This window comes from Pteropus alecto, unplaced genomic scaffold (assembly GCF_000325575.1).
Source record: "Pteropus alecto unplaced genomic scaffold, ASM32557v1 scaffold176, whole genome shotgun sequence".
NCBI classification, from domain to species: Eukaryota; Metazoa; Chordata; class Mammalia; order Chiroptera; family Pteropodidae; genus Pteropus; species Pteropus alecto.
Genome location: NW_006438644.1, coordinates 1,275,433 through 1,303,244, shown reverse-complemented (window position 1 = coordinate 1,303,244; position 27,812 = coordinate 1,275,433). Strand labels below are relative to the sequence as shown.

General features: G+C 41.9%; 1 protein-coding gene across 1 annotated transcript in view; it reads left to right on the top strand.

The window, feature by feature from the left end:
- Positions 1 to 27,500, top strand: part of MTHFD1L (methylenetetrahydrofolate dehydrogenase (NADP+ dependent) 1 like) — a 154,167-nt gene extending 126,667 nt beyond the window's left edge. The window contains exon 26 of the mRNA XM_015592388.2: positions 27,397 to 27,500. Within this exon, the coding sequence (XP_015447874.1) occupies positions 27,397 to 27,486 (90 nt within the window). The 3' untranslated portion in view covers positions 27,487 to 27,500. The remainder of the gene's footprint in view (positions 1 to 27,396) is intronic.
- The last annotated feature ends 312 nt before the right edge of the window (positions 27,501 to 27,812 follow it).

Below are 27,812 nucleotides of genomic sequence, written 5' to 3'. Positions count from 1 at the left end.
GAAATACTATTTCTATATCCATTTAGTCTTAAGCCTCAATAATTTGGTGTCTGAATGGGCTGTTATTTGCTACCGGTCAAAGCTTTTAAGGTTGTTTCCAACTACATTACACACACACACACACACACACACACAAAAGAATTGTCCTATAAATAAAGGAAGTAATCTCTTCTCTGAGGTATCATGCATTATTTATCTGGCTTACACAAATATTTTCGATCCGTTAGAATCCTCCATTTCGACTTAATTTGCTGCTCTGTCAACAATTATTTTAAGTCCATTGGGACCAGTAACCTAGGTTTCCATTATCTTTGCTCTGTCTTTTTTAAGGCATACTTGAGGCTACTTCCAGGTGGCAAAGAGTCAACCTGTCATCAAAGCCATAAAATCACAATGATTTGTGAAAAGTCCTCTTTTGGAAGTGTAAATCCCAACTACTGCTCCTGTTAAGAGACAGTTTTAGTTTTCGCCTAAAAATACTGACAAGGACCGGTCTGCAAACAGTCAGCTCTCCAAGGTAAGGGTGGTCGGTCCAGCTCTCAGATCCATGGCGGATTGCACTAACAATGGGATTGCACTACGAGATCCAGTGGGCTTCTTTGAAGTGCTTCTAGTTTTTGTTTGAGGCATAAGTTGGAACCTTATATCTTTCTTAGGAGTGGGAAGTATCTCAGACCAAAAAAAAAAAAAATGATTGCTACAACCACATCACTGGGAGAAAAAAACAAGTTTCAGGAAGAATAATAGTAAGTTTATGAATTCGGACTTCAGACAGGCTCTTTTATTTGGATAGGAAATAGTTAATGATCATGGGAAGCATGGTGGGAATCTCTGGAGCACTGAAAAACATATGCCCATAAATCCTTCTCTAGCACATCTTTGTGATCACAGATTCAAGCCGAGGACAGTGATGGAGAGCCCAGTTCGTGTCAAGTGCACCACCCCACCCCCACCCCCACATCCTACCTGACATCCCATCCTCCCTCCTGACACTGCTTTCTGTGTATTATTACTTTAAAAACAAAACCTCTGCCTACAGTAGTTCAGTCAACTTCCACAGATCTTCAGTCTAATTTTCTTTCTTTTTTTCTGGATCTCCTCAATGGAGCACACAAGCTGACACCTTTCTAGCCCCCAAATAAGCCATTCCTCTCCACTAAATGTAATGCTTAATCCAAAAAGGATCCATCGAAAAGAGGGGGAAAGATACTGATGTCTGGATAGTTTCAGGACCAGAATGGTTGTCTCTAAATATATACAGTGATTTTATGTTTATAATGTTTAGCGACTTGGAGAAATGACTGAGTTATTTAGTAGGAAAATAAATGAGATGCGTAGAGCGTAATGTCAACCATGTAAAAATGCACAGAGGAGCAAGTAGAAGTGAAGGGCTGTTTGCATAAATTACAGTGTTCATAAAAATTAAAACCATAGTCAGAACTTACATTTATTGAGCACTTGCTAGGTGCCAGATGGCGTTCTGAGCAATTCGTGTGTATTAACTCATTTAATGCTCCCTGTGCTCCCTCCAGGCAGGTAGTGTCCTTGTCCTTGGTTTACACACAGGGACACAGAGAAGTTAAGTAGCTTGCCCTGATCATAGAGCCATAAGTGGCAGAACCAGGATTCAGCCCTGGCATTGCCCCCTTGGAAATATTATGCCGTCTTCGTGCTGATGATATGCTCTCATTACATCCTCTGAGTTACTGAACGTGACCCTTGATTCTGATAATGAGCTAATTAGAAAGAGTGGCCTCAAATTATCCACTCTAAAACTAACATTATGGGAGCAGGACCTTATTACTAGATAACCATTAATTCCATATAACCTTTAGAATATTAACAACTTAGAATGAACTCTCTCACTGATTTTTCTGGTTGAGTGTCAGAAGGCAAACATTTTAACTGCGACAGGTTGAGATTTTCCTATGGCTTTTCTGGTCGAAATTTGCAGTGGTTCTTCTCTCCTAGCCAGAATAACGTCCGCCACTTTTTATTTATAGTGTGGATCTTGGAGTTTCTGTGACCCATTAGTTAATGTGCTTGGGGCAGGTTCAGGATCGTTTTCTAAGAGAAGGTCCTGGCCTCTCCCTCTCTTTGGGTTGTTCATCTCTTCTGACGAGAGACTCGATTTGGTTCTTTGATTTCACTAAAGTATTGTCAACCGGACCAGCCAAACGATTGATCTACTCGGCATAAGAACACATTCAGTCGGCATGATAGAGTAGATTCACCTTGTGCCATCACCAGAGACTATGACCTTGAACTGTCAGCCTCCTGACTTGTTATCAAAAGCCTGCTTGGGAAATGCTGTCTCTGGAGGGTTATCTGAAGACTGCATTCTGTCCCTCTGGATCGATGTCCAGCGTGCTACTGAAGGACACTGTCCACTCACCTGGGGCCCCCTCTGGAAAAGCTCACAGAAGAGGGTCCTCGGGGTTCAGCGGACTTCTCTGTGCTCCTTTTGCACATGGAACTAACCCCTGATGATCAAGCCTATGTGCCTGTCTCATTCCCCAGAAAGCAGTCAGTCCTGGGAGGGCGGGGACCTCATCCTGTTTGTCTCTGGGTTCCAGATGCCAGGCCCAGCACGTAGCACACAATAGGTTCTAGTTACTGAATGAATTTCTTCCAGTCCTGAGTGACAGTTGTGTCCCCTTTTGCTTTCGTTGTCAAGAGGTTCTAAAACTAATGCAGAGCTCAGCTCTAACAATCGTAGGTTGCCTGGACCACATATCTACTTTCCTGCTGGATCTTGACTTTTATTCAATATATATTTTCCATGATCCTGATTTCTAGCAATCTAATTCTTAAATTTTCTTATAAGGTATGCTTCCTCAATTTCTTTGCTGAAAATCTCCCCTTTCTAGAACAGACATACAGTAGATTAGGGAGACAAGATGCAAATCATGATACCACTCCAGAATGAGCCGGGACCTAAGAGATCTAGACTTTCAAGAAAAAGTACACAGTAGGATGGTGATTCCTACCTTATCTTTCTCAATTAAAACACTCCAGAGAATGGTTTTACCCTGGAGGAAAGCAGTGTACAAAATCCCTCTTTCCATTGCTGCTCACAGACAACCCATGGCTTATGTATTGAGGGTTTGTTTTTAAGTTCTTTTCCTGTTTCATTTCTGTACCTAGTCAGCACTGAAGCTGATTTATCACATTGATGTTTTAATGAAATATAAATAGCTTCACAAAGGGAGATGAGAAAGATGTGTATCTAGAGTCCTTGACACTCTGGGAGGGTCAAGGCCATGTCGGGGTTTGGAGAAGAGCAAGAAGTGTGGGAGCATTGATTGTCAGCGTCTGTCACGTCCGTTTTTGGCCTTTGTGCTAGCAGGGGAGGCTGCATTTCTGATCTTACAGAAGTTTGTCAGTACGTTTTGCAGAAATGTGTGTTTTGTTTGCTTGCTTTTAAGGATGACCTACAGGCTGAGGGCCAGCAAGAGTCATTAATTCCACTATACCTTTGCAAATTTTTCAGTATGATAGATGGTAATTAGCCTACAGAGGCCCATTTAACCCTGTATCATGAAATTTATGATAGAGCTGTATCATGAAAATTACGGTTTATGGGTGTCTATGTAATGTGGCCCCGCGAGAAGGGAGAGCTGTGGCTCAGGCACACCCAGGCCCATTTCTACAGCAAAGCCCTGCTCTCCTTCCTTCTGGGACTCCTGCCGCTGCCTGCGTGACTGGGTGTGGCCCGGTCAAGTGAGTCGCGTGGAGGGGCATGTGGAGCTGTAGACCAAGGGTTGTTTTTCACTGTTTTGATTATTTGATAGCACGTCACCGGTATCATGCATTTCACAAAGCTTCTAAAGGAACTTTTTTTTTTTTTAACCAAAAGTGAGAGACCATCTCAGTGAAAGGCAGGGCAGTGCAGTCGTGAGCACACTGAACAGGAAAGTAAGACATCTGGACTCAGAAATCCTCCCTCTGCCCCAGAGCGGGTCCTTCACCCCTGCTGGGGGGATGTCCTCCGGTCTCTCTCAGCTCCCGGAGTCTGTAGTTCTTAACTGGGTGTTGACTGGTGTTTTCATAAAATCAGAACATAAAATCTGAGAATGCTGTTCTTTTTGATGAGAAATGACAACTACCGAAGCTGCTATCAAAGGTATCAGGTGCTTCCCGAAGTAGGAAGGCTCTTCTCTTACCATTTTGTTAAATGATTTTTAATCCTGAAAATTATTAGAGATATTAAATATTCTCGCTAACCAAACTACTATGGAGATTGGCATTTCCCGGTGCAGTTTCTCATGTGTCCCTGACACTGTGTTTAAAATACCCCGTCCAGGGGCTGGCTGTGCCCCCTGTCCCGCAGGCGTGTATAGATCAGCCACGAGATAGGAAAGAAGGGCTCGTCCCCGGTATATTACATAATGCACTGGAGAGTCATCCATTTTATTTACGAGTAAGTCTCTGCTGTCAATGGATTTTGGCTTTACTTGGTTCCAGACTCAAATTCTTCATGTAATTTAGGGAGAGAACAGTAGAGACTTGGAGAAGGACATTAGGATTTAAGTGAAGGGCAAAGCAGGCCGAGGTCACCAAGCGGACATCTCTAAGATAAACAGTGCTGAATCTGTGGGAAGCAACTCAGGAAAATCTGCTGAGACAACTCAGTTAATATTTAGGTAGTGCAGAATCAAATGCATTGCCTCTGGCGAGGTATGGACAGCAGGAGGTATAGGACCATGTGGGATTCAGAAAAGGGAGCACTGGGGAATAAGGTTTTATTGTCATCAAGAGAGGCCAGGTGAGAGAATTCTCTCATTGCAAATGACTGATCCTTTTCCTTTAGATAGACCAGATACTCAGGCAAACAGTCATGATTCATTAGGTCATTTCAGCTTAATGAATGCATCCCTATGGGACCACGCAAATGCCTTATTTTTGATTCGCTCATTCAGCATGCATTGAAGAGTGCTGTGCACTAAGCCATGACGGACAACAAACAAAGCAACAGCAAGGCCTGGACCTTGTCCTGGAGTTGTTCCCAGGCTAATGAGGGACACCAGTTAAATGTCGTCAGCCCTCTGTATCCACAGATGTGGAACATGTAGGCACAAAGGACCCACAAAAGACTTGAGCATCCGTGGATTCTAGTATCCACAGAGGTTCCTGGAACCCAGTCCCCCACGGATACGAGGGACAACTGTAAATAGATACTTAAAGAAGCCCATTCCCTCTTAGAGACCGAGGGACACTGAGGTGCCACAGAGCCCAGGGAGCAGATCGCACTGAGGGCAGGTCAGGCTGGGCATGGGGTTTCCTGAGCACAATCGCGATGAATGAGAACAGGTTAGCCAGGTGATATGGAACAGAAAAGCAGCCCACATAATGCACCGAGGTCTGAGAGGGCACTGCTAAGGTCCTGTAATACGATGATCGCATATGCGGGCAACAGGAATCTTAGGATGAGTGTGAGCAATGACCCTGGGCGGGGAGGCAAGGCCCAGGTCATGTGAGGCCCTGGAGGTCAAGCTCAGGATTCGGATCTTTATCCTGCTGGGCCTGGGGATGTTGAGCAGAGCAGTATCGTAATTCTGTTGGGATTTTAGAAAGATTGCTCAGGCAGCAGGCTGGAGGGTGGAGCGGGAAGAGCAGAGATTAGAGGCATGAAGACCAGGTAAGTGGTAGTGGCTACGAAGGCAGGAAATGCACAGGCCTAGACTGAGGCAGAGGACGAGAGGAGGACGGGTGTGAGAGATATTATGGGGCAGAATGAACTGGGCTCAGTGGACAGGAGAGGGGATGAGAGAATTCAAGAATGGCTCCAATTTCTGACTTGTTCCCTGGTGGGTCTGGTTGGTCATTTCCTTAGATAAAGAAGGAAAAACCAGCTTTAGGAGGAAGATAACTGAGTTGATGGAACCTGTGAGAGATATTATGGGGCAGAATGAACTGGGCTCCGTGAATAGGAGAGGGGATGAGAGAATTCAAGATGGCTCCAATTTCTGACTTGTTCCCCGGTGGGTCTGGTTGGTCATTTCCTTAGATAAAGGAGGAAAACCCAGCTTTAGGAGGAAGATAGCTGAGTTGAGGGAACTTGAGACCCCCCCAGATTCAGAGACTCACAAACTAAGCACATAGTCGCCCTCAGGGCTATGGATGGAAAGCCAGATCAGCAAAGGAGTCCAGAGGAAACCAAGCACGCGCGTCCAAGAGGCCTCTCCCACGGGAGTCGAGTGTGACAACACACGTGCAATGTCCTCTACCAGGGAAGCTCGTTAGAGACTCAGCGTGGAGGGTTTTTGTTGGGGTCACGTAGGCTCCCTCTGCCTGGCACCTTCCATATTCCAGAGTCCCAGAAGGGAAATGAGTGTTGAGTGTAAGCCATGCTGTAGCCACCTCTAGTTAGAATGGTGGGAGCCCTCCCAGCCTCCACGTTCTCAGACACCAACCTCGCGAGCAGGTCTAACGATAGCATTCTCAGCCTCGCCGTGTTAACTTTTTCTGCACAATAATGAATTGAGCTTTGAACATTGTAGAGTAAAGCATTTGTTCTAAGTTGAAGCGAACATGTCCACTGGACAGTGGGGTTTGATAAAAAGATCTCTGCTGTAAATTAAAGATTCTGGAGTTGCTGTCACCTTAAATGGTTATCAAAACTGAGGTCACACAGACAGAAAGCCCAACTGAGCGTTTTCTCCAAACCACCGAGCTGGAGAGCATCTCGTTCAGCTTTCCCGATACATAAATGAGAAAGCCGAGGCCCCCTGAGTGACTTGGCTCCGCTGCGCGTTTTTTGTTTCGAGTCTTTTGCTCTTCCCATCATTCCGTACCACCTGTCAAAATGGCACAGTCATATAGTGTCCGTAAATGAATGCAGTGGCATTTCGATTATAAAACAGGCCCTTTGTAAGTTCGCTTAATGCACCTGTTTCACAGGGAACCTCACGCTTGGACCCTGAAGAGTCGGGTGGACCACCTCAGGCCCTCCGCCTGGAAGGAATTCCTGAGCATCCTCTGAGTCACCTTGATTATTAAAATGATCAATGAAGACTTTGACAAAGTCTTTGCCCTCAAGTTACTTATACTCTAGGGACAAGAAAGAGATAAATACAGATATGTCGACCACGAGTGTGTTGGGGGCAAGAGTGACCCATTGGATATGGGAAAAGAAAATAAGCCAAACTCAAAACAAGTTAATTATTTGCTTGAAGCTCTGATAAAGGATAGAGTGGAAATTGAAAACTGTAAAATGAAGTTGCTGCGTATTTATTTAGTTTCAGATTTCATTCGTTGGTGCCCTAAAACTTGGATAGAAGAGTACTAGAAAGCAGTATGACTGATGCTCTATAAGATATCTGTTTAGCTTAACTCATGGAATTTGGCTTTGGTCTTAAGAGGTAACTTTGGCATATAGAAGAGCAACCTTGTGTGATGCCCACTCTAGCCTTTTTATGGATGCTTTAAGAAGTGTTTGCTACTTGTTGCATGGTCGTGAGGCAGTTTTGCCTCATTCCAGGTTGTCTACGGGTATCATGAAATAAATACACACAAAGTCAAACATGATGGAGGAATGTGGATTTTAAAACAAGTTGCATTCATTCGTATAGTCTCAAGGTATAAGTTTTTAAATTAATCAAATGTTTCTCTCTTCAGTCTTTATCTCAGCTTCATTTACTGCATCATTTGTCATCTAAAGTCTTCTTCCAGCCTTCAAACATGATTAATTGATGTTGTGCAGCATAGCATAGGAGAAAGGCTGAATATTTCGTAAGATGAGTAATCTAGTTAAACGCCTATCTTTCTTTTTTTCTTTTATACTTTACCAACAAATATGTCTTATGCAGATGTAAGGACAGTTTGCTTATTTCCCTGTTCAAAAATGTTGTGCTTTTAGCATAGCATGTTTCCTTTCCATTAAGCTAGCCAAAAATAATATTGACAAATTCATGAAGCCTTCCATCTGATACTGTTACAAACTTATACAAACATATTTAGACAGTGAAGTGAATAGAATAATTAAACATCCAAATGTCAAGAGTGGGAAGGGGCAGTAATACCAGCTGTCGCCTTACATTATCTGGCCTCAAGTTGGAAGTTAATGAGGTGCTTGAAATATACCTTTATAACCAAAGATCTGAAATGTGTTCCAATTTTTTTTTTTAAGAGGTCAATAATTTGAATAAAGCACAGTGTAATATTATAGTTGCTGTAGGGAGTTAAGAGAGCTTTTCCGGGACTGTTCATTTTTGACACATGCTACTTAGAATATTAAAAGATATTCAGTGTATCTTTGTCATGAGTCTTTCCGCTGGGACCAGGCCACTCCTGGATGAACTCACAGATTGAGAGTTTCTCAAACTACATGATTAAATTGTTTGTCTTAACAAACCAAAGAATGAAAATCAGGCTGTTTGGCAAAAATAGGCAATTTGAGGAGTTTTCTCTAAAAAATCTGATTTCACTTATAGACTTTACTTCCAAAGAAATTCACTTTGTATGCCATAAATCTAAACTTTCTCTTTATGCCATTTTTTAAATTCCTGATAAATTCCCTCAAAGTGTTAAATTGTTTACCTTGTTGGAAATAGGTGTTTGTGTGTTTTCCGATTTAGTAAAGATTGGTCTAATACTGAACCAATGCTCAAAAAAAGAGAAACACTTAAAATATTAAACTAAATCATAGCTTATAACTTTTCAAGGTAGCAGATGTTTGCTACTCTTGAAAAATGTGCTAATGTTCTTTTCTTATTATTGAAGTAACATTTGTTGATAACATTATGTAAGTTAAAGGTACTTAACATTATAAATTACAATTTAACACCTGTCTATAATACATAGTATACACATACAAACACATATACGCGTAATGGAATACTACTCAACCATAAAAAAGATGAAACCCTGCCGTTTATGACATGGGTAGACCTTGAGGGTATTATGCCAAATGAAATAAGTCAGGTGGAAAAAGACAAACACTGTATGATTTCACTCACATGTGGTATATAAAATAAATGAAAAGAAATGAACAACAAAAGACCCGCATAGAGGCAGACCACAGATGGTGGCTATGACCTCCTGCGTACTTCTTTCCTGTTTTGTACCTTTGCACCTTAAGTGATTTCATGTAGGAGAATCTGAAATGCCACCCCGGTCTGACAGCTGAGGATGTGTTAGCAAAATGGAGAGCTTTTCAGACAAACGAATGAGCTGGATACGGTGACCCTCCTTTCTGCCTGGGAACTCAGGCCACCACAGCTCTGCCTCCGCTGGCGCTGGTGGCTCCTCCCGGCTCTCCTGCCTCCCTCCAGCGCTTCCCCTTCTCCAGGTTGAGGGCCCTGGTGGAACTGTGCAGAGTCCTTCCCGGCCAGTGAGACCTGACACTCGTTGTGTTTGTCAGAACTCTCTTTTGGTGCAAGTAAGAGAAACTCAACTCAAGTTTACACAGAATGAGGGAATGAATTGACCCACATTACGAAAACGTCTGGCTGTCTGGCTTGAGCCACAGCTGAGTTCAGGATTCTGGCTTTTGCTCCCTATTTCTCAGTCCTGCCTCCCTCTGAATGATGCCCTCCATGGCAACATGTGGCCTATTTCAAGCTCCGTTTCCCAAAGAAAGAGCAACCCTCTCTCTCCCATCAGCTGCATATCAGTATTCAGGAATCTCCTGATATACCCTGTTTGCCTCATGTCCCAGTCCTGACCCATCACTGTGTCCAGCCAGGGGGCGACTGCCATGCAGGGGGTGAGGCAGGGACATTCCTAGATGTACCGCATCGAGTCACCTCCCGGTTATGAGACCACCAGACTAGCGCTCAACCGTACCTGGTCTGGAGTGTGAATAAATCAGGTATCTCCCACGGGCAAAAACTATTTGTTTAATTATAGGTAGATGTTGACCTGTATTTAAATGTACAACGTCATTTAAAAACGTAACACTCAATTTATGCATTTTCATGTTGAATGGATTCTGTCCCATGGGAATTAATTTTCTACTTCAAAGAGAGATTTCCGTATTCACAATGGTTGATAGCATTGGATGTTTTAAAATGATGTTTGGCTTATAAAGAAACACAGGAACAGTGGGTTGGTTTTTAGTCTTACCGCTGGCCCCTCCTTTTGTGATGCTTGAGTCTCCCCTATCATCACCCCTCCCCCCAAACCCGAGTCCTCTCAGTTAAGGTTTCTCACCTATTCCCACAAAATTACTCATCTGATTCCTTTCATACTTAGCTTATTAAAGCAGTGTTTGTAGGTCTTTAGTCCATATTAGTGTTAAAAACATCAATTTGATTATTATAAACCAAATTATATTAGTTTGACCAGTTGAAAATTATTTAATCATTTTTAATCACAGTTTTTGTTAGGTTTATAATAGATACCAGCTTATTGCCTGATAACACTGGAAATAAGATTGTGTTTAAAACATAAATATACACAGGTAGCTAACTACATACATAAGCGCACACGTCCATGTGCTCCTGGAGTGAAGATTATTATAAACCAAATTATATTAGTTTGACCAGTTGAAAATTATTTAATCATTTTTAATCACAGTTTTTGTTAGGTTTATAATAGATACCAGCTTATTGCCTGATAACACTGGAAATAAGATTGTGTTTAAAACATAAATATACACAGGTAGCTAACTACATACGTAAGCGCACATGTCCAAGTGCTCCTGGAGTGAAGTCTCTCAAACCCAGGGACCCACACTCACCATGCGGTCAGTTCTCCAGAAACTGGAACATGGTGGCAGCTTGCCAACTGGGCATCTCATCACCACTGATGGCTTTTCTTGCTGCTGATGTCGTGCTGACACCCACCGAATGAGCTCCGATGTGTCCTGTGTACTGCCTGTGGACTTCTGGAGCACATAAACAGTGGATGATTATTCTTGATCGCGCGTTTGTAACTTTTAAGGAGGCTCTAAGGGAGATGCAAGAGGACTTGAAAGTAGCATTTGAATAACAAGTTCATTCTCAGGCATCGCCACATGAAAGAGATGAGTAATGCTAAACAGATGACACAATTCTGGTTCCCTCCGTTGGCAACGGAGGAGACTTCTGGGTAAACAAACCAAAATTACAGCTAGAATGCAGATCTGATAACAACACTGTTTTGATTAAATCAAAATATGACCGAGGAAAGCTTATGCCAATTCTCCTAGCTAGCCAAAAAGGTATGCTTGGCCTGACCACACTGAACTAGAAAGGCCACATTGTGATTTTGCGGGGCACTGATGCCTTTTGTCCAGTGACCCATTCATTAGGAGGAACTTGAGCCAAGATCCTATCGGTGATGAAGATGGAGACACCTCAGGATTTCCCAGTATCGTTTTCCACTTTTTGTTCCTGGACATGGTTAATAACGCTGCCAGATCGTTCAAATCCTGAGGCATTTCCTCATGGCCCCAGGTAGCTGCTGTGGGTCAGGTTCTTCTGAAACTGAGGGCTCAGTTACAACATCCACATGCTTTTCAGCCTGCTCACTGACCTTCATTCTTTTTCAGTACTTTTTCAGGCTTTTAATGTCCTCATCCACTAATCCCAGGAGACAGCTCTCAACATTCTGAGTGGAGAGCCCAATTTCTTTTCCAAAAGCTAAAAAGAAATTTCTTAGCTTGGTATGAACTGCATACATTTTTTAACTTAAAAATTGTTTACGTACAACCTAAGACGGTGTATAACTTGACAGTGTATAAAAGCTAAAATTTTAGGAACGTACTCAAATCGGTCCGAACGTTACCATTTTCCCCACGCTTAGCGCTGTCAGCAGTGATGCATTAGCGGAAGAGACCGTCAGTATCTGCAGGAATGGTATCAGTGCTTGTCCACAGCCTCAGTTCTTTTGAACTCAGCTCAACTTCTTTGAAGCATTGATCACGATATCCAGCTTTGATTCCTTTCCGATGGACCTGTGCCAGTGTGCCTGATTTCATTACATTGTTGGAAAGGACTAAAACTTTGGTATCGTTTTATTGCATTCCTTACATCAATCATAATTTGGGACTGTCTTGGTGAAAGATGAGGAATTCAGACTGGGAGGCTGGGGAAGGTGGGTCCAGTGGCAAGGGGGATGGGATGCAGCGAGTACTGATTGCATATTTTAAGTTCGGCCACTTCTACCCTACGATTTTTTAGTAGTGGCTTCATTCCAGAGTGACTGCAGTCATGAGGCTCAAACCCAGGTCCATGGAGACCACATAGTTTTTAATTAAGTAATTTTTTCTGATGGGTGCCCCCAGGACCCCCCAGATTGTACGGCCAGGAAAGGGCAAGGCATGGTTAAAAACGTGCAAGTTACTCCCTTGCTGGTTCAACAGACCAGAGACCGTGGGGATGCTAGCCGTTTGTAGCAAAAGCTAAATGCAGAATCAATATAGTAGATTCTAGCTTTCTCTTTGCTTTTTTATTTTTTTTACCCTTTACTACCTCCTTACCCTTGACCAAATTTCCCATTATATTGTTTTCCTTTTGAAGTCCTCACCTGGATTTATCACTTTGTTTTTTCATCTTAAGAACGTGCCTCCTCCCATTATTAGCTAATCCGCTTTGCTATAGCAACTTTCCTTCTTCCACAGGCCTCGTTGTTTCTTTAGTAAGGTCTTGTGTCCTTGGTTCTATTGAACCACCTGTCCAGCGATCACTTCCCTGTCAAGGTCCCTCTGGTCTTGTCTCAGAGCCAATTGGGGCCTTTGGGGCCACTCGCCACACAATTCCACGTGACAAAGGGCCAGGTCTAAGAGGGCATTAGGAAGTACTAGGTCACCCAACTGCTGTTTCAAAGTTCTCAGGTCATAGAGCCCTCAACGAGCCCCGCTGATGCACCAAACGTGCCACAGAAGCCGACTTTTCTATTTGAGTCCACAGTAAACGCCTACACCTCGACCAGTAAATAGTGAATCTGCTCTTGCGTCAACACAGAGGACCTGTTTCTGTGTTGATTCTTACTCAGCAAGAGAAAATGTCATTCTTTCAGCCTTCAGATGACACGTGGATAGGCCTACCACCTCTGGCCCAGGTGGAACAAGATGTCACCTCTCCATGAACTCAGGTGTTTTCCCAATCAAAGAAAATTAGATTCAAAGTAAAGCTTTTATCTAGAATCTACAAATTAGGTTTTATGAGTTAGAATCTAAGCATTACCTTCTGCAAATTAGAACTCTATAAATTAAAATCTGTGAAGTAGATTACAAAGAAAAAAATTCTATAACTTACCATACTACCATTTATATTTAAATAGACTGTAAACTAGGAATGCACTCCTAAAATGTTGAGAACATACCCAGTTAATAATGCCCTTGACTTTTCACTTTTGGAAAATGTGTGTATTATCGAACGAGTAATTTAGATTCAAACACCATCACCAGCCTCTCTCTCTCTCAGTTGACATCTGTACTTTACTGGTTATAAAATGTTTGTGATGTCTTTCGGGGAAGTTGTAGGATACCCACATTCTTCTCAAGTTCTTCATCTTTCTTGGTTTTCATGAAACCCTTTTGTCTGTAACATTATCTCTTAGAGCAGGAGTCAACAGACATTGTCTAAAAAGGGACAGAAGGTAAATATTTCAGGCTTTGCAGACCATACAGCCTCTGTCCTCAGCTGTGCTATTCCAGCACAGAAGCAGCCATGGACAACATACAAACGAATGCACGTTGCTGTATTCCAATAAAACCTTTTCTACAAAAATAGATGGCTGGCCCAATGAGGCATGTGGGCCATAGTTTTCCAACCTGCGATTTAGAGGAAAAGAGAGATCTGTGTAATTTTATGTTTGGGTAATAAGCACACAAAACTGTCTCAGGACCCCCTAACCTCTTTCCCAGTTTTTACTTTCCCATCGTCCCCAAGTACTGGTAGGAATGAAATGAAAAGGGCCAAGGATGCTGTTCCCTGAGGCAGATCGCCAGCCCTCTTCCTTTCCTTCACGGAAATCCCCACCGGCTGCCAGGACAGGAAGCAGCTGGTCTGGAAGCCCCCCAGCCAGCCCCAGGCTATGTAGGGGATTCGAAGCCCCGCTCCAGTCACTTTGCCTCCACTCTCTTAACCGTGTATGAGATAAACGATGTTTGCAGTCTTGCCAGGTCTGGTAGATATATGTGCTCGAAACTGCGTTTTGATGTAAGTACCAAATTTACTTTGGCTTATAAAAAATTACATTTCAATTGGTAGAATGGTTGTGAGGAGGTAGGGACAGAAGGAGGAGGAAGTAAAAGTGGGATTTTAGTCAAAACGGGACACCATACCCAGCTGGGAGACAGGTGACGCTGATGGAACTGTTGGCTGCTGTAAAGTGCATCCGTATTGATACGTTGTGTTATTTATATAAGCATATGAAAAATTCAGGCTGTATTGGCTTGGTTTCTGTGGGAAAATAGTTAATGGGCTGATGGCATCACTCTACTTCAACATGCTAGAGAATTACTCAGACACTTGTCAGATGCCTGAGCCACATACTTATTTGAGAATGCGCCATCATGGGAAGCTTTCATTCACCAAGGTCACTGAGAGGGCAGCTGAGGGAGGCACAGTGAACTTCAAATGGTTCTTGCTGCTTGTGTCAGTAGCAAAGCAATGAAGTAAGGAGCTGACTTGCCAAAAAAAGAAAAGTTCAGAGAAAACTGACTTGTTTTGATTGAGAAAAGCAGATAACTGAGCAGTCACTAAAGAAACCTGTTTTTTATTAGGTTTTTTTTCTTTTACTTTGTAAACTTAAGCATAAAATGTGTTACTTTATTCCTAGTCATTTCTACAATTTTCTTATTTTGAACTGATAAATTAATCTACATAAGTACGGAATTTTTAATGCCCCCTTTTTATTGCAAAACTTTTACTGCAAACCTTTTTATACAAAAAAAAAAAAATCCTGTAATTTTTTCCCATGTTAATAAGTTAATGGAATTTGGGCTTCAGGTTTAAGAAAGTGATTTAGTTTTCAGCTCATCGTATTGTGTCATTGGTCCTTATTTATTAATGTAATTTTATTCTTGGACTGCTTATCTCAAAATCAAATTCTTTCATTATCTGTAATAATACACTGTTTCCAATAACCTTATTCTTTAGGTAGAATGAGTGTCATAATAACCTTTAAAACTTCCATCGGCCTATAAAATTCACATTAATATTTATAAGGCAATAATATCTCACCCAATGATATATAACATACTAACATGTAAATTGCATTCTACTGAAGGTAGAGCAAGAGTAACCAGATTTGCCCTCCTATTTGAAACAGTTAAAGTCTGGAAGTATATGAAAAACTGTCACTCAAGACATGGGACATCAGGCAGCAAAGGACATTGATCTCTGAAAAACAGGCAACTGAGTGAGCCCTACAATTGCCCTACCCTACTGCCTACCTAGAAAAAGGTTCTAGGCTTCTGTATCGGGAACCCAGGCAGAGTTCAGTTCTCTCCCTGAGTTGAAGACATGGAGCTGGCGCTTCAGGGAAAACAAGACAGCTAGAGTTTGCAGGGCAGATGCCGGAGAGGAGGAGCTCTGAAGGTCCACAGAGGGTCCTCCTTGAGTGTTCAGGTCATGTCTGCTTAGCGCATGCGTGTGGAGAAACTACCTGAAACCAGGGAAAGGATCAGCCAAAGGAATTAGAGAGAGCAACGCGTGGCTCCCACACAGCGTCTTCTTCCAACAGCCAGAGTGAACAACCTCAGCAGCAGGGGACCCTGGTTAGAATACTACGAAGGGCCTCGTCTCAGTAGTAAGGAAAAATTAATCCTAGACTAAACAAGCTTTAAGCAAACCCCAAAAAGATCAGATTGTTTCCAAGTAACTAAACTGTATCCCAGAACAAAGTATAAAATTTTTTATAAAAACAGAAAAATAACCAGGACCCAACTAGATCAAATGTCTGATAGCCAATCTAAAATTACCAGGAATACAAACAAGTAAGAAAATAAAACCAATGATCAGAAAAATCAATCAAAATTAACCCTTAAATGACCCAGATGATAGAATTAGCAGACAGGGACATTAAAACAGTTATTGTGACTAGTCCATACGTTCAAGAAACTAGAAGAAAGATTCAACATGTTAAGAAGAGATGAAGATTAAAAAAAAAAACACATAAATACAAATTCTAGAGATGAAAATTATAATGTCAGATAAAAATAATACTCTGATTAATGGCACATTAGATTTTGGAGAAGAAACATTTAACTTGAATAGAAATAAATAGAAAACAGAAACTATCCTAAGTGAAACAGAAAAGGGCTGAAATTATGAGGGACTATCAGTGAGTTTTGGGACAATTTCAAGTGGTGAAAAATACATATAATTAGAGTCTAACAAAAGAGAAAGTAGAGGCCTGAAAATATTTTAAGTAATAATGGCCAAAGTTTTTCCTAATTGGACAGAAACTATAAATCCACGGATTTGAGAACTCAGCAAACTCCAAATACAAAAACATGAAGAAAATCACAGCAGGGCACAACTTAATCAAATTTCTTAAAAGCAAAGATAAAGAAAAAACCTTGAAAGTAAATAAAGGATAAAAGACACGTTATGTACAAAGGAACAAAGAAAAATCGACAGCTGATTTCCTGTGAGAAACAATGCAGATGGCAGGGCAGGGGCAGTGTATTTAAAGTACAGATGGTCCCTGACTTACTATTTTTCAACAATGCTACATACAATAAATTATATGAGATAGTCAGCACTTTATTTTAAAATAGGCTTTCTGTCAGATGATTTTGCCGAACTGTAGGCTAATGCAAGTGTTCTGAGCATGTTTAGGTTCTGCCAAGGCTAAGATATGACGTTTGACAGGTTCGGTGTATTAAGTGCATTTATGACTTAGCATATTTTCAATATACGGTGGATTTGTCAAGATGTTTGTCAAAGAGCATCTGCACGGAACGAAAATTCTCAACCTAGAATTCTCTACCCAGTTAAAATGTCTCTCAAAAACTAAGGTAAAATATTTTTCTAGATAAGCAACAGCTAAAAGAATTCATCACTAGCCAACCTGAAGTTTACAAGAAATGTCAAAATGAGTCCTTCAGACAGAATGAAAATTATATCTACTCAAAGGAATAACAGCACCGGAAATAGTAACCACATGAGTAAACGTAAACACTTCTGTTTTTATTATTTAAATCTCCTTGAAAGATAAATGACTATATCAAGTAAAACTAATAGAAATGTGGTGTGGAGTTTGTAAAATATTGGAACAAAATATAACAATCGTAGCACAAAGTCTAGGAGTAGAGAAATGGAAGTATACTTTTGTTAAATTCTTGTCCAATATGTGAACTCTATGTGAAGTAGTATAATATTACTTGGGGGTAGATTGTGAAAAACAAAATGTGTTTATCATAAACACTAAGGAAACCACTGAAGTAACACAATAAAAAGTTATAGTTATTAAATCAACAACGAAATAAAATGAAATCATTAAAAATAATCCAAAGAAGGCAGAAAAAGAGGAGAAAGGGAACGGAGAACAGATAGGACAAAAAGAGAAAGATTAACAGGATAGTAGACTGAATACAACCGTATTAATAACCGGGTTAAATGTAAATGGTTTAAATACCCTAATATTAAAAGACAGAGATTGGCAGATTAGCTAAAAATGCCAAACCCAACTAAATGCTGCCAACAAGAAACCCACTTTAGATATAAAGACACAAGTCGGTTAAAGGGGAAAATGCCAGTATTAATCAAAAGAAAACTGGAGTGGTATCAAAATAGAAATAGAGCTAAGAATCACAAAGCGTAAAGGGTATTGTTTCATAAGTATAAAGGGGCCGTTTCATCAATAGGACATAATAATCCTGAGTATTTTTGTGTCTGATAATAAAGCTTTAACATACATGAAGCGAAACTGCAAGGAAAAATAGATGAAGCCACAAATAAAGTCAAAGGTTTTAAATCCCCTCTCAGAATAAGTAAACTGGAGAGGACTTGAGCCATGCTACAATCCAGCTTGTACTAACTGGCATGAATTGAACGCTCTGCCTAACAGCAACAGAATACACATTCTTTTTAACTGGACAGAGAGTATTTGCCAAGACGGACCACATTCTGGGCCATAAGTTAAGTCTCAGTAAATTTTAAAGGATTCAAATCATACAAAATATGTTCTCCAACCACAATGGAATTAAATTAGAAGGCAACACTAAAAGGCATCTGGGAAAATGCCAAATATTTGGAAACTAAATAAGCCACAGAGAGGGAGAAAACATTTACAAGTCATCCATCTGATAAGGACGTGTATCCAGAATATAGAAAGAATTTTCATAAGCCAATAATGAAAAAACAACTCTTTAAAAAAATGAGTAAAACATTTGAATGGACACTTCTTTACCCAGGAAAATATATGGGTGATAAGCACATGAAAATATTAGGGAAATGCAAATTAAAACCGCAATGAGATACCACTACATCACTATTAGAATATCTAAATTAATCAGATTGCCCACGTCAGGTGTTAGCGAGGATGTGGAATGACTAGACCTCAAACAGCGCTGGTGGAAAGGAAGTACTCACATACGTACGGCGTATCGATTGGTTGAGTCTGCATGTCAAAGTACCACAGACTGGGAGCTTGACAGCAGAAGTTAATTTTCTCACAGTTCTAGATGCTGGAAGTCCAAAACCAAGTCGTCAGCAGGGTTGGTTTGTCCTGAGGCCTCTCTCCTTGGCTTGCAGGCGGCCTTGTCCTCACATGGCCATGCATCTCTAGTGTCTGTTCCTCTTCTTATAGGACACCAGTCCCACTGGGTCCAGGTCGCACCCTTATGACCTCATTTAATCTCAGCCACCTCTTTAAGGCCCTATCTCCAAATAATCATGCTGGAGCTTAGGGCTTCAACATATGAATTGGGGGCCGGAGTCGGGGAAGGGGGACAGAGTTCAATCTATTACATAGTAAATCACTTCTAGGCCCAGGCTGAGGTCCTAGGTATTCACCTGGGATCTGATCTGAACCACCTTTAAAAAATATTTGCAGAACAATGTAGGTATTTAAAACAGATTATAGATGACAGAGCAGCCATAACTTCAGTCCTGATTCGGTTTCCTCATCAGGCCAAGTGTCAGATAAGTGAACATTATTTGAGGCAGTTTCCACCCTTCCCCTACCCCTCCAGGTCCCCCCAGGCCACTTCTTTGCCACTGTCCCAAGAGACACGTAAAGAGGACATTAAAATAACGTAAAGAGGACATTAAAATAACGATACAGTTTCCCTCTGCTCCTTTTGTTTTCCTGATGCAGCAGCTTATTATCTCTGGGGAGGAGCTTTGCAAGTGGGTGGGTGGGGGTGGAGACGGGGAGGCTGAAAACAAAAGGGAAATGCTAGATTACATGGGCCGCTGTCCTTGATAATACTCCTCGGAGAGAGAGACCAGATCAGCTAAGTAGAAGCAGTTTCAATCATCCCCCACGCCTTCCTCCCTCCTTTTCTTCCCTTCCCCTCCATCTTCTCTCCTCTTAAAGGGGTTACAGAATAATGACTTGATCTCCAGTGGGACCTTGAGATAAAACGCCCGCCCAGAATATCATGGTGAATTTTCAGAAGATGAGCTTCTTCAGAAACCAGAATTGTATTACTAAATATTGAATTTCCAAACAGTGAAACGTTATCAAATGGGTTTGTTTTACGAATTGGTAGAAATCCTCCTAGCATGCCACCTGTCAGTCAAATGGCTGATGAATGAATACACTGCAGACATTCTAGGAGAGAAGAGCGGCACGTGAAGAATCAAACTGATGTTTTTGCCCTTCGCAGCATCTTCGCTGGGCTGCGCAAAGGGAATGGTCTTCGCCTCCTAAAGACCGAAGCTCGGTTTAGAATTATACCTGTTCTTAGTTTTATTGTCACACTTCTGAAGGTTTCTCTTTTAAAATGATGTTTGTCCTCAATCAGAGCGGTCCCTGACTGCTCGGTACTTTAGATCTTGGTTGTTGGGATTAGCTTTAGTTTTGATCACCGTGCGTAGGAACTACAGAAAGCATGGCGTCTAAAATTATAGAGCCAGAAAAATTAGGGGGAAATCTCATAAAACTAATGAATCTTTTTTTTATTATTATTAAAGAAACATATATAGATAGATCAGATTTGTTTTCAAGTTTCCTTTTTCTGTTTCTATCATAAATAATCTACAATGTGCTTCATGCAGATAATTATGGTTACATATTCTATAATAAAATAATAGCATCTATTGTGTATTCAATAGTATCTATTGTGTGGACTAAACTAGGGTCTTTTCCTACTTCATCTCATTTAAATTTCGAAATAAACCTCATAATGTAGATATGTTTATCATCAGACTTATCTCCAGATAAAGAATCAAGGAAATACCTTACCTGAGAACACACAGGCAGCCCTGGGGTGGAGCCCTTCCGAGCACACCTCACAGTCTTGCTCAGGTTGCTGCTACCCCCAGACTTCGATAACCACTCGGAGCCTTTGCACCCGTTAGTGAGAATGTGAAAGCCTCTCGTACCTCACGTCTCTCACGGGGCTGGGGACAGGTGCAACTGTGGCCGTAACGGCGAAACGAGGAAAGGCAGGGAAGAATCTCCAATGGAAATAGGAAGATGGAATGTAAACTATTTAACACCTGTGTAGGTGTGACCTATATGTATCTTTTTGGTGACGAATGCAAGCAAAGCATGCAAGTGATGGAGAAGCCAGCTGGCTGATCAGCCGTAGCATTGCTTCAGAACTTCCTGTCTTGGGTTTTACCAACCCATTACTGTTAGTTACCAGACCAAGGTCCAAGCATAGTTATGGAACATTTTCCCAGAAATTCTTAAATAACACTGACATGACTCTCAGGTTATTTCAGTGGATGATGATGTTTACACTTTTAGTATGGGAGTAAATAATCCATGTCTCACAGCTGATCTTTAAAAAGTAGGAGGCCTATTATTTTTAAAGACAAACTCTTGGTGTTACTGGACGTGTATCATTTTGGAAATTTTTTTAACGGTCATAAAGTATTATTTGCTCATTGCTAACTTAGCTGTGAGTAGTTTTTTAAGATGCAGTTTGCAAAGGTACTCCCCCCAAGTGTAAGCTGTGTAATGTATTCTTAAGTAAGTGTTAAAGTTTAAAAAGAAATCAAGGCTAAAATTGTAAAGGAAATGAATTTACAGTTTCATATAAGTTTATTTATATGAATACTGTAGCTGCAATATCAGTAGCCTGACAGGACGTGGAGATTCTCACTGCATAGATAGTTCATCACGTTTCTTTGTGCAGTTTCATCCTTCCCCTCTGTGGGACAATGACACTGAACGCCATGATGTAAGGGAGGCAGTAGGGATTTGTGGGTAGGGTCAGGCCCTGAGAGTCACACTGTCTGCACGTGAATCCCAGCTCCACCGGCTATTAGCTGTGTGATCTGGGACATTATCATACTCTTCCGTGTCTCCTTTTCCTCATCTGCAAAACGGAGATCACGGAAATAGTATAACACGGACCTCATAGGGTTGTATGAGATGTAGGGTGTGTAAAGTGCTTAGTGCGATACCAGCGATGTTACCATTGGACTTGCCAGGGCACCAAATTATTACTTTGAAATGGGCGAGTAGAAGAAAGGAATTTAAAAAAAAAGACGGAGCCACCGAAGACGACATTCTTTTTTGCGCCACCGTGAGACGTGCCTGTTCGGCTGGGAGCTGCCCGTGCAGAGCAGGAAGTCGTGAGGAGGAAGCCGACACCCAGGGGACAGTGAAGAGAAGCCATGGGCCACAGGGCTCGGCCAGGCCTGCAGTGGGCCACCTGTGGCTTTCTGGCACGGACACAGGGAGGACATCGTCTTCCTGAGCAAGCCAGCGCGGGGGGCGTTCCCCGTAACCACAGCTGAAAGCAGACTGAGCGACGCCATCCTTACAATCAGAACAAATATAAAGGGGAGGAAATTATTGGAATGGAGGGGGAAGCCTTCTAATGCAAAGTAGTCTTTTAGCTTAAAACTGTTAGTGCTTTATAATATTTGAATTCTTGAGCTCGAAGCACTACAGAGAAGTTGCAGGACTTCTTTTGTCTGTATCTGGTCAGTCAGAGCCTTCTGCTGCACGTTTATTTTTCTTTCCCCCTCAAAGAACTTCCTCTGATCTCTCATTTTCCAAAAGGCAGGCGCGCTGACTTTACACATAGAACGTGTTGGTGACAACTCTTCCTGGCTCTCCCCACTCCAGTGGCAATCCCTTATCTAGAAATTACCCATTACCTATTTTAAATTTTAATCTCCCTGATAATCAAATGTATCCAATTTCTGTATATAATTATCTAAACATATACTATATAGTCACATTGCTTGTAGGACTAGAAAATTACCTGGGAGTTTGCACAAGAAATTGTTTATAAGGGTTGCTTCTGGGGAGCTGTATTAAGCAAGGAGGACTTGACTTCTTACTTCTGCTGTTTTTAACTGCTATGTTGAAAGTATTTTTATAAGTAAATTTTTTAAGACTCACACAAAGGTTAGCTAGGGAACAGGCTCCCTACCACTCAAAGAAATTACAGTTTTATTAACAAAAGAAGAAAAACTGTGCTTGCTCACAGTTTCATTCAAGGCCATTGAAATAAATTGGAATAATCTGAGCTGTGTTATTCTGGGACGATATGTGAGCGCAAGATGGTAATTTTTATAGTAATTGAACATGACTTCCATCTCAGTAAGTCATAAGTTAAGAATTTATTATGTTCATTCTTTTTATATTAAAAAAAAAAACCAGAATGAAAATGATTCATTTTCAACTGAAAAATAAAAAGTGAATTGACCGAAATGTCCCAATGATCCACTTTTTTGGTCTGTCCACAAGGACGAGGTCCCGGTCACCTTGGTGTCCCCATGTGAGTGCTCAGCAAAGGTGGCTAGGTAAATGAAACATCAGTGTGTCCTTTCACACAGTAAGGACACCCACTGGCCACCGGGAGAGATAAGTGAGCTCTAATGAGACCCTCAAACAGGACCCCCAACTCCCCGAGTACCCTTGGGAGTAAAACAGAGATCAGCTTCTGAATGCAGTCACCAGCTGGGCAGGTGGATGTTACCTAACTGCCCAGAAAAAGATCGCAGAACATCTGTCTCCACTAAGTCAGGCAAATGAAATCCCAGTGGCAGAAGCCCTGTTTTCATTATAATGATTTTTCATATCTCTCTTCTTTCAGTCACTTGATGTGTTTATACTGGGCCATTTTTCCTCATGCATTATCTTAGAGTAGCTTGTTTAATTGTCCAAATGACCATTAAATATAACTGTTTCTGTCCCTCACATTCCAAAGAAGAAGAAGGGAAGAAACAGAAGCCCGATCCTCGAGAAGTTTTCTTAGTGTTTCCTAATTCTCTAATCATCCTTCATTGTATTCACCTATTTAAGGAAGTATTTGTTGTGGACCTAAGGTTGCCAGGCTCTGTATTTACACATGACCTTGGCGAGGACGCCAAGAAGCGATGGGCATTGTATTTACAACTCAGAAAATACTTTCGCTTAATACTTTAAATTTTTGAGTTATTATTTCACCAAAAAATAATCTTTTTACTTAAATTATATCATAATGTAGTTAACATTATAGTCTCGTTAGTTGTTCAGTCATCTACTGGAAGAGGAAAGAAATGTGTAGAAAGGATTCTACCTCAGATCATGAACCGAGGAACAAAATGTGAGTAAAAATGCTTATTTTTGGAACCAAAATGAAGCTGGATGATTTATTCAGTAGGAAAAAGTAGTAGATTTAAGGAGAAGTGAGAAAAGAAATTATTTCTCAAACACAACAAAATTAACTACAGTGATATTTTAGTTAAGTAGAAATTATGATTCTATCACTTTATGAAATAGAATTTAAAATAATTTTTCTACTCATGCCAAAACTGTTCTACTTTTACTTCTAATGACTACTTTTAAGTATCTGAAAATTTTCTCTTTATTAGTTTTTTTAATTTTTTAATTTCCCAATTACAGTTGACATACAATATTACATTAGTTTCAGCTGTACGCATAGCATTAGACGTTTACTAGTTTTAACATATGATTATAAAGTCTATTCATAGAACTCATCATTTCTTCAAAATAAGCTTAACCTGAAATCAGTAAAGATTTGGAAGAGTCATTATAGTTAAAATGAGGGGCAAAAGCCCATGGTTTGGTGTTGTGGTTTTTTTGGCCCTTGTAAAAGAATCCGTTAATGCACCATGACGAGTAAGTACAAATTAGTCGCTCCCTCATTATTTTAAGCAAGAGGCGTCCTTAGAGGGCGCAGATAAAGTCAACACTGATCACCACTGACCCCAGGCGTGGGACCAGAGGTCAACTTCCAAGGGCCATCCCAACTCCTTCTTGTAGTGCTGTCCTGCCTCTTGTCTGGGTCGACAGTCCTTTGATACCAGTGTTTTATTGAGAGAGAATTTGATGTCCTATTAACATAATTCCTTATTACGTCTACTCAGCAGAAGTTTTATTTTTAAGAGTGGGTTTATTGATGATGGTTCTTTGTCCCCAGGGCAGGGAGTCCCTCAGCTCAGCAAGCTGTGCTTTCTCGTCTGTTGTTGCTTTTGGTCGTCTTGATTCTGGCAAGCGATGGTCGCATCATCAGAAAGGAACACGGGAATCTAATGATTAGACTGCTGTTTCCCCCATCAGAGAGACATAAGTTGAAAATAGAGGATAGACATTTAATGCTTCTTCCTGGCATCTGATACTTTGGCTCCCGATTTTGTGACAGAATCAGAATAACCAAAAGATGCACGCTCTGATTCACTGCAGCCAAGAGATCAGCTCCAGCGACCACATAAATCACACTCTTCCTTGGCCATTCTTGGTCTTGCATCAACTAAAAATTAATGGTGGAGAGTTGAATTTTCATGTCTACAAAAAATAGTGTGCAAACAAGCATACAGGGCAGTTGCGTTATCCACAATAGAAGCTTCCACTGTAGCTTTGTTCCAATGGGCCCAGATGCACTGCCCAGGGGCTTCCTCCTGGGTTTTCCTACCTCTCCTGCATTTAGAGCCGGCTCAGACCTAGTGCTGCCCTGCAGTGGATCGTGTAGCAGCGTCAGGAGCAGCAGCCGTAAAGTCTGGCTAACCTGTCACGTTGACTTACGGGCTGGGGCAGCCTCACTGCGGCTGAACATGATCGTTTCTTTCTCTTTTAAAGTATACACTGCTGGTTCTTTTTTCCAAATCCATAGCCCCATGCAGATTATAGAGGCATCTTAAAATGCCCATGTCAGAATGCAGTCAGGCAGAAGAATCGCTAGAGAGCAATTTTTCTTGCTGTGAGTTGTTCCCAGGGAACGGAAGAAAATACGAACAGTTCCCACCGAGTGTCCCTCCTGTTTGGTGTCCCAGCGCCAACGCGGTAAGCGTGGGTTTCTTTCTGAGGTCTCCTCAGATATATGCAGCCACCATAGTAACCAGGGAAAAACGTTTTCCGCCTGCGAGGAACAGAAACTTCAGGAGGATAAGTAGCTCGAAATACAGGAAGTCCCCACCGACAAACAGGGTATGCACCAAATCTTTAATTGCTTGAGACCCACAGCATGTTTTCCCAAAGACGTGCTATAAATGGCACCTATGTTCCAGACAGGTCCCAGAAGCCTTTTTAGCCCATAATATATATAAAGTACAATCCTTGCAGTTAGCAGGACAGGAGCTAGCCACCATATATCATAGTGTTTTATGCGTCCAGCCACATGGGGAGCACATCCCGTTGCCCTCCTCACTCACATTCTCCGGGTCCAGGTGGCCAGTGAGGCCTGCAGGTGCACAGGTCCCCTCCCCCACCAAGCTTCCTTTCAGTACTAACGCGAATGGGGAGTGGGCAGGAATAGCAGTCAGAAGCATCCCAGGCCACACAGACCGAGCCAGTGCTTCTCATACTGCAGGGTGCGCGCAGATCACCTGGGGACCTGCTGAAGTGCAGACCCCAACTCAGCAGGCCTGGGCGGGCGCTGAGGTGTGAATTTCCAACAACTCCCAGTGATGCTTGCGCTGCTGGTCCACAGGCCCCAGTCCGAGCAGCAAGAGTCTGTCGAGGAGAGGGTGACCGGAAGACATCCTGAGTCACTACCGAAAGGAAGTGCAGAGTGAGAGAGCTGGGTTCTATCGTAGAAGCCTTATCTGGGTTCCGTGTCGGCTGAGAACTTTTTGCCAGACGAGGAGGAGCGGGTAAACCATGGATGCCATTGAGTGCTGGCTGTACCACTGCGTCCTCTCTCAGCGTCCCCTGGCAGGGCCGGCTGGAGTTTGCCCAACAGCACTTAGCCCTCGAAAGAGCCAGACTTAACAGAATCCCAGGTGTCTTTCCTCCTAGCGATGGGATGCAACACTCCTTTATGAGCATCCTTGGTATGAAAAGGACGTGCGAAAACACAGCAGGAAATGCTAAAGCCTACAAGGAGTGGATCCTCCCGAAGCCTCACAGTCTGGATACTAGACCAGTGTTTTCATGCGTGAACCACCAGGGGAACCTGGGCTTCTCCCCAGCACACCGGGGTTTCTGACGCAGGTGGCAAAGGGCACACCTTGGAAAATTCTGATCTGAGACATGGTGCAGCAGAGCAGTGAGGGGCGTGGGTCCTGGTTTAATCCTGTCCCCACTGCTAGCCAGCTGTGTCCTCTTGTGCCCAAATGTCCTCATCAGTAAAGTGGGGCCAAAATTAGTACCTACCTCATAGGGGTGGGGTTGGAGGCTTAGTTAAGTTATCCATGGGAAGCTCATAGAGTGCCCCAAAGGTGGTGGTCAAATGAGTCCTTTGAGATTACAGGCGTGGAGTCAGATTTCCAGTTTTGCTGCTTATTACCTGCTGCTTATTACAAGTCATTTAGCCTCTAAACCTCTGTGACTTTCCTTATAACATGGATGTAAAAAAAAAATATCTGTCTCATAGTGTTGTTTGGAGGGTAAGATAAGTGAAGGACTCAGCACAGTTCCTGGCACATAGTAAGTTCTCGATAAACATCCATTCTTGTTGTGAAGGTAGGCCAGAGTGACTGCTCGCTGCAGAACAGGAGTCTGTAAACTGTGCTCAAAGAGTTGGAGGTTTTACAAAAAGGAGTCCTGAGCATCATAATTGGGAGTAAGGAGGAGGCCATCGTCCACTCCTCGCACACCTATTGTCCAGAGAGGCTCACCTTTGTTGGGGTTCGACATTAAGATGTGATTTAGGAAAAAAAAGGTTTGAAATCACTGTTTCGGAGCTGCAGCATGCTGTGGGACTGTGGGACAAGGTAGATGGTCTGTTTTCAAAAAGTGGACATTTGCCTTTTCTATTTCATTTCTTTAAACAAAGATTGAAATAGCAGATAGTGGATTTGAAGAGAGAGCTTATATGTATGCAACCTTAAGTTTTATGACGCCGAATTGAATCGTACAGTTAATCTTTGTAGATGGACCGTGTTCGGGGCGATCGCAGCGCAGCGTTGGCTAACACACCACTTTCGTTTTCTCCGCCAGATGAGCACCATGCCGGGACTGCCCACGCGGCCCTGCTTTTACGACATAGATCTCGATACAGAAACAGAGCAAGTTAAAGGCTTGTTCTAAGTGAGCGTGACCTTTCGTCTCAGTAGTAAAGTTGTTCATTCTTTTTATATTTCCTTTCTTTCTTTCTTATTTTCTTTCTTTCTTTCTTACTTTCTTTCTTTCTTTTTTTCTTTCTTTCTTTTCTTTCTCTTTCTCTTTCTCTTTCTCTCTCTTTCTTTCTCTCTCTCTCTCTCTCTCTTTCTTCTTCCTTCCTTCCTTCCTTTCTCTTTTTCTTTTCCCAAGCCTTTGTTAGTTTTTTTGTTTTGTTTTTCTAATATTTATGAGAAAAATGGTCTGATAAGTAATTTCTCGACTTGGTTACTATGAATTCCTACCTGATAACGGTG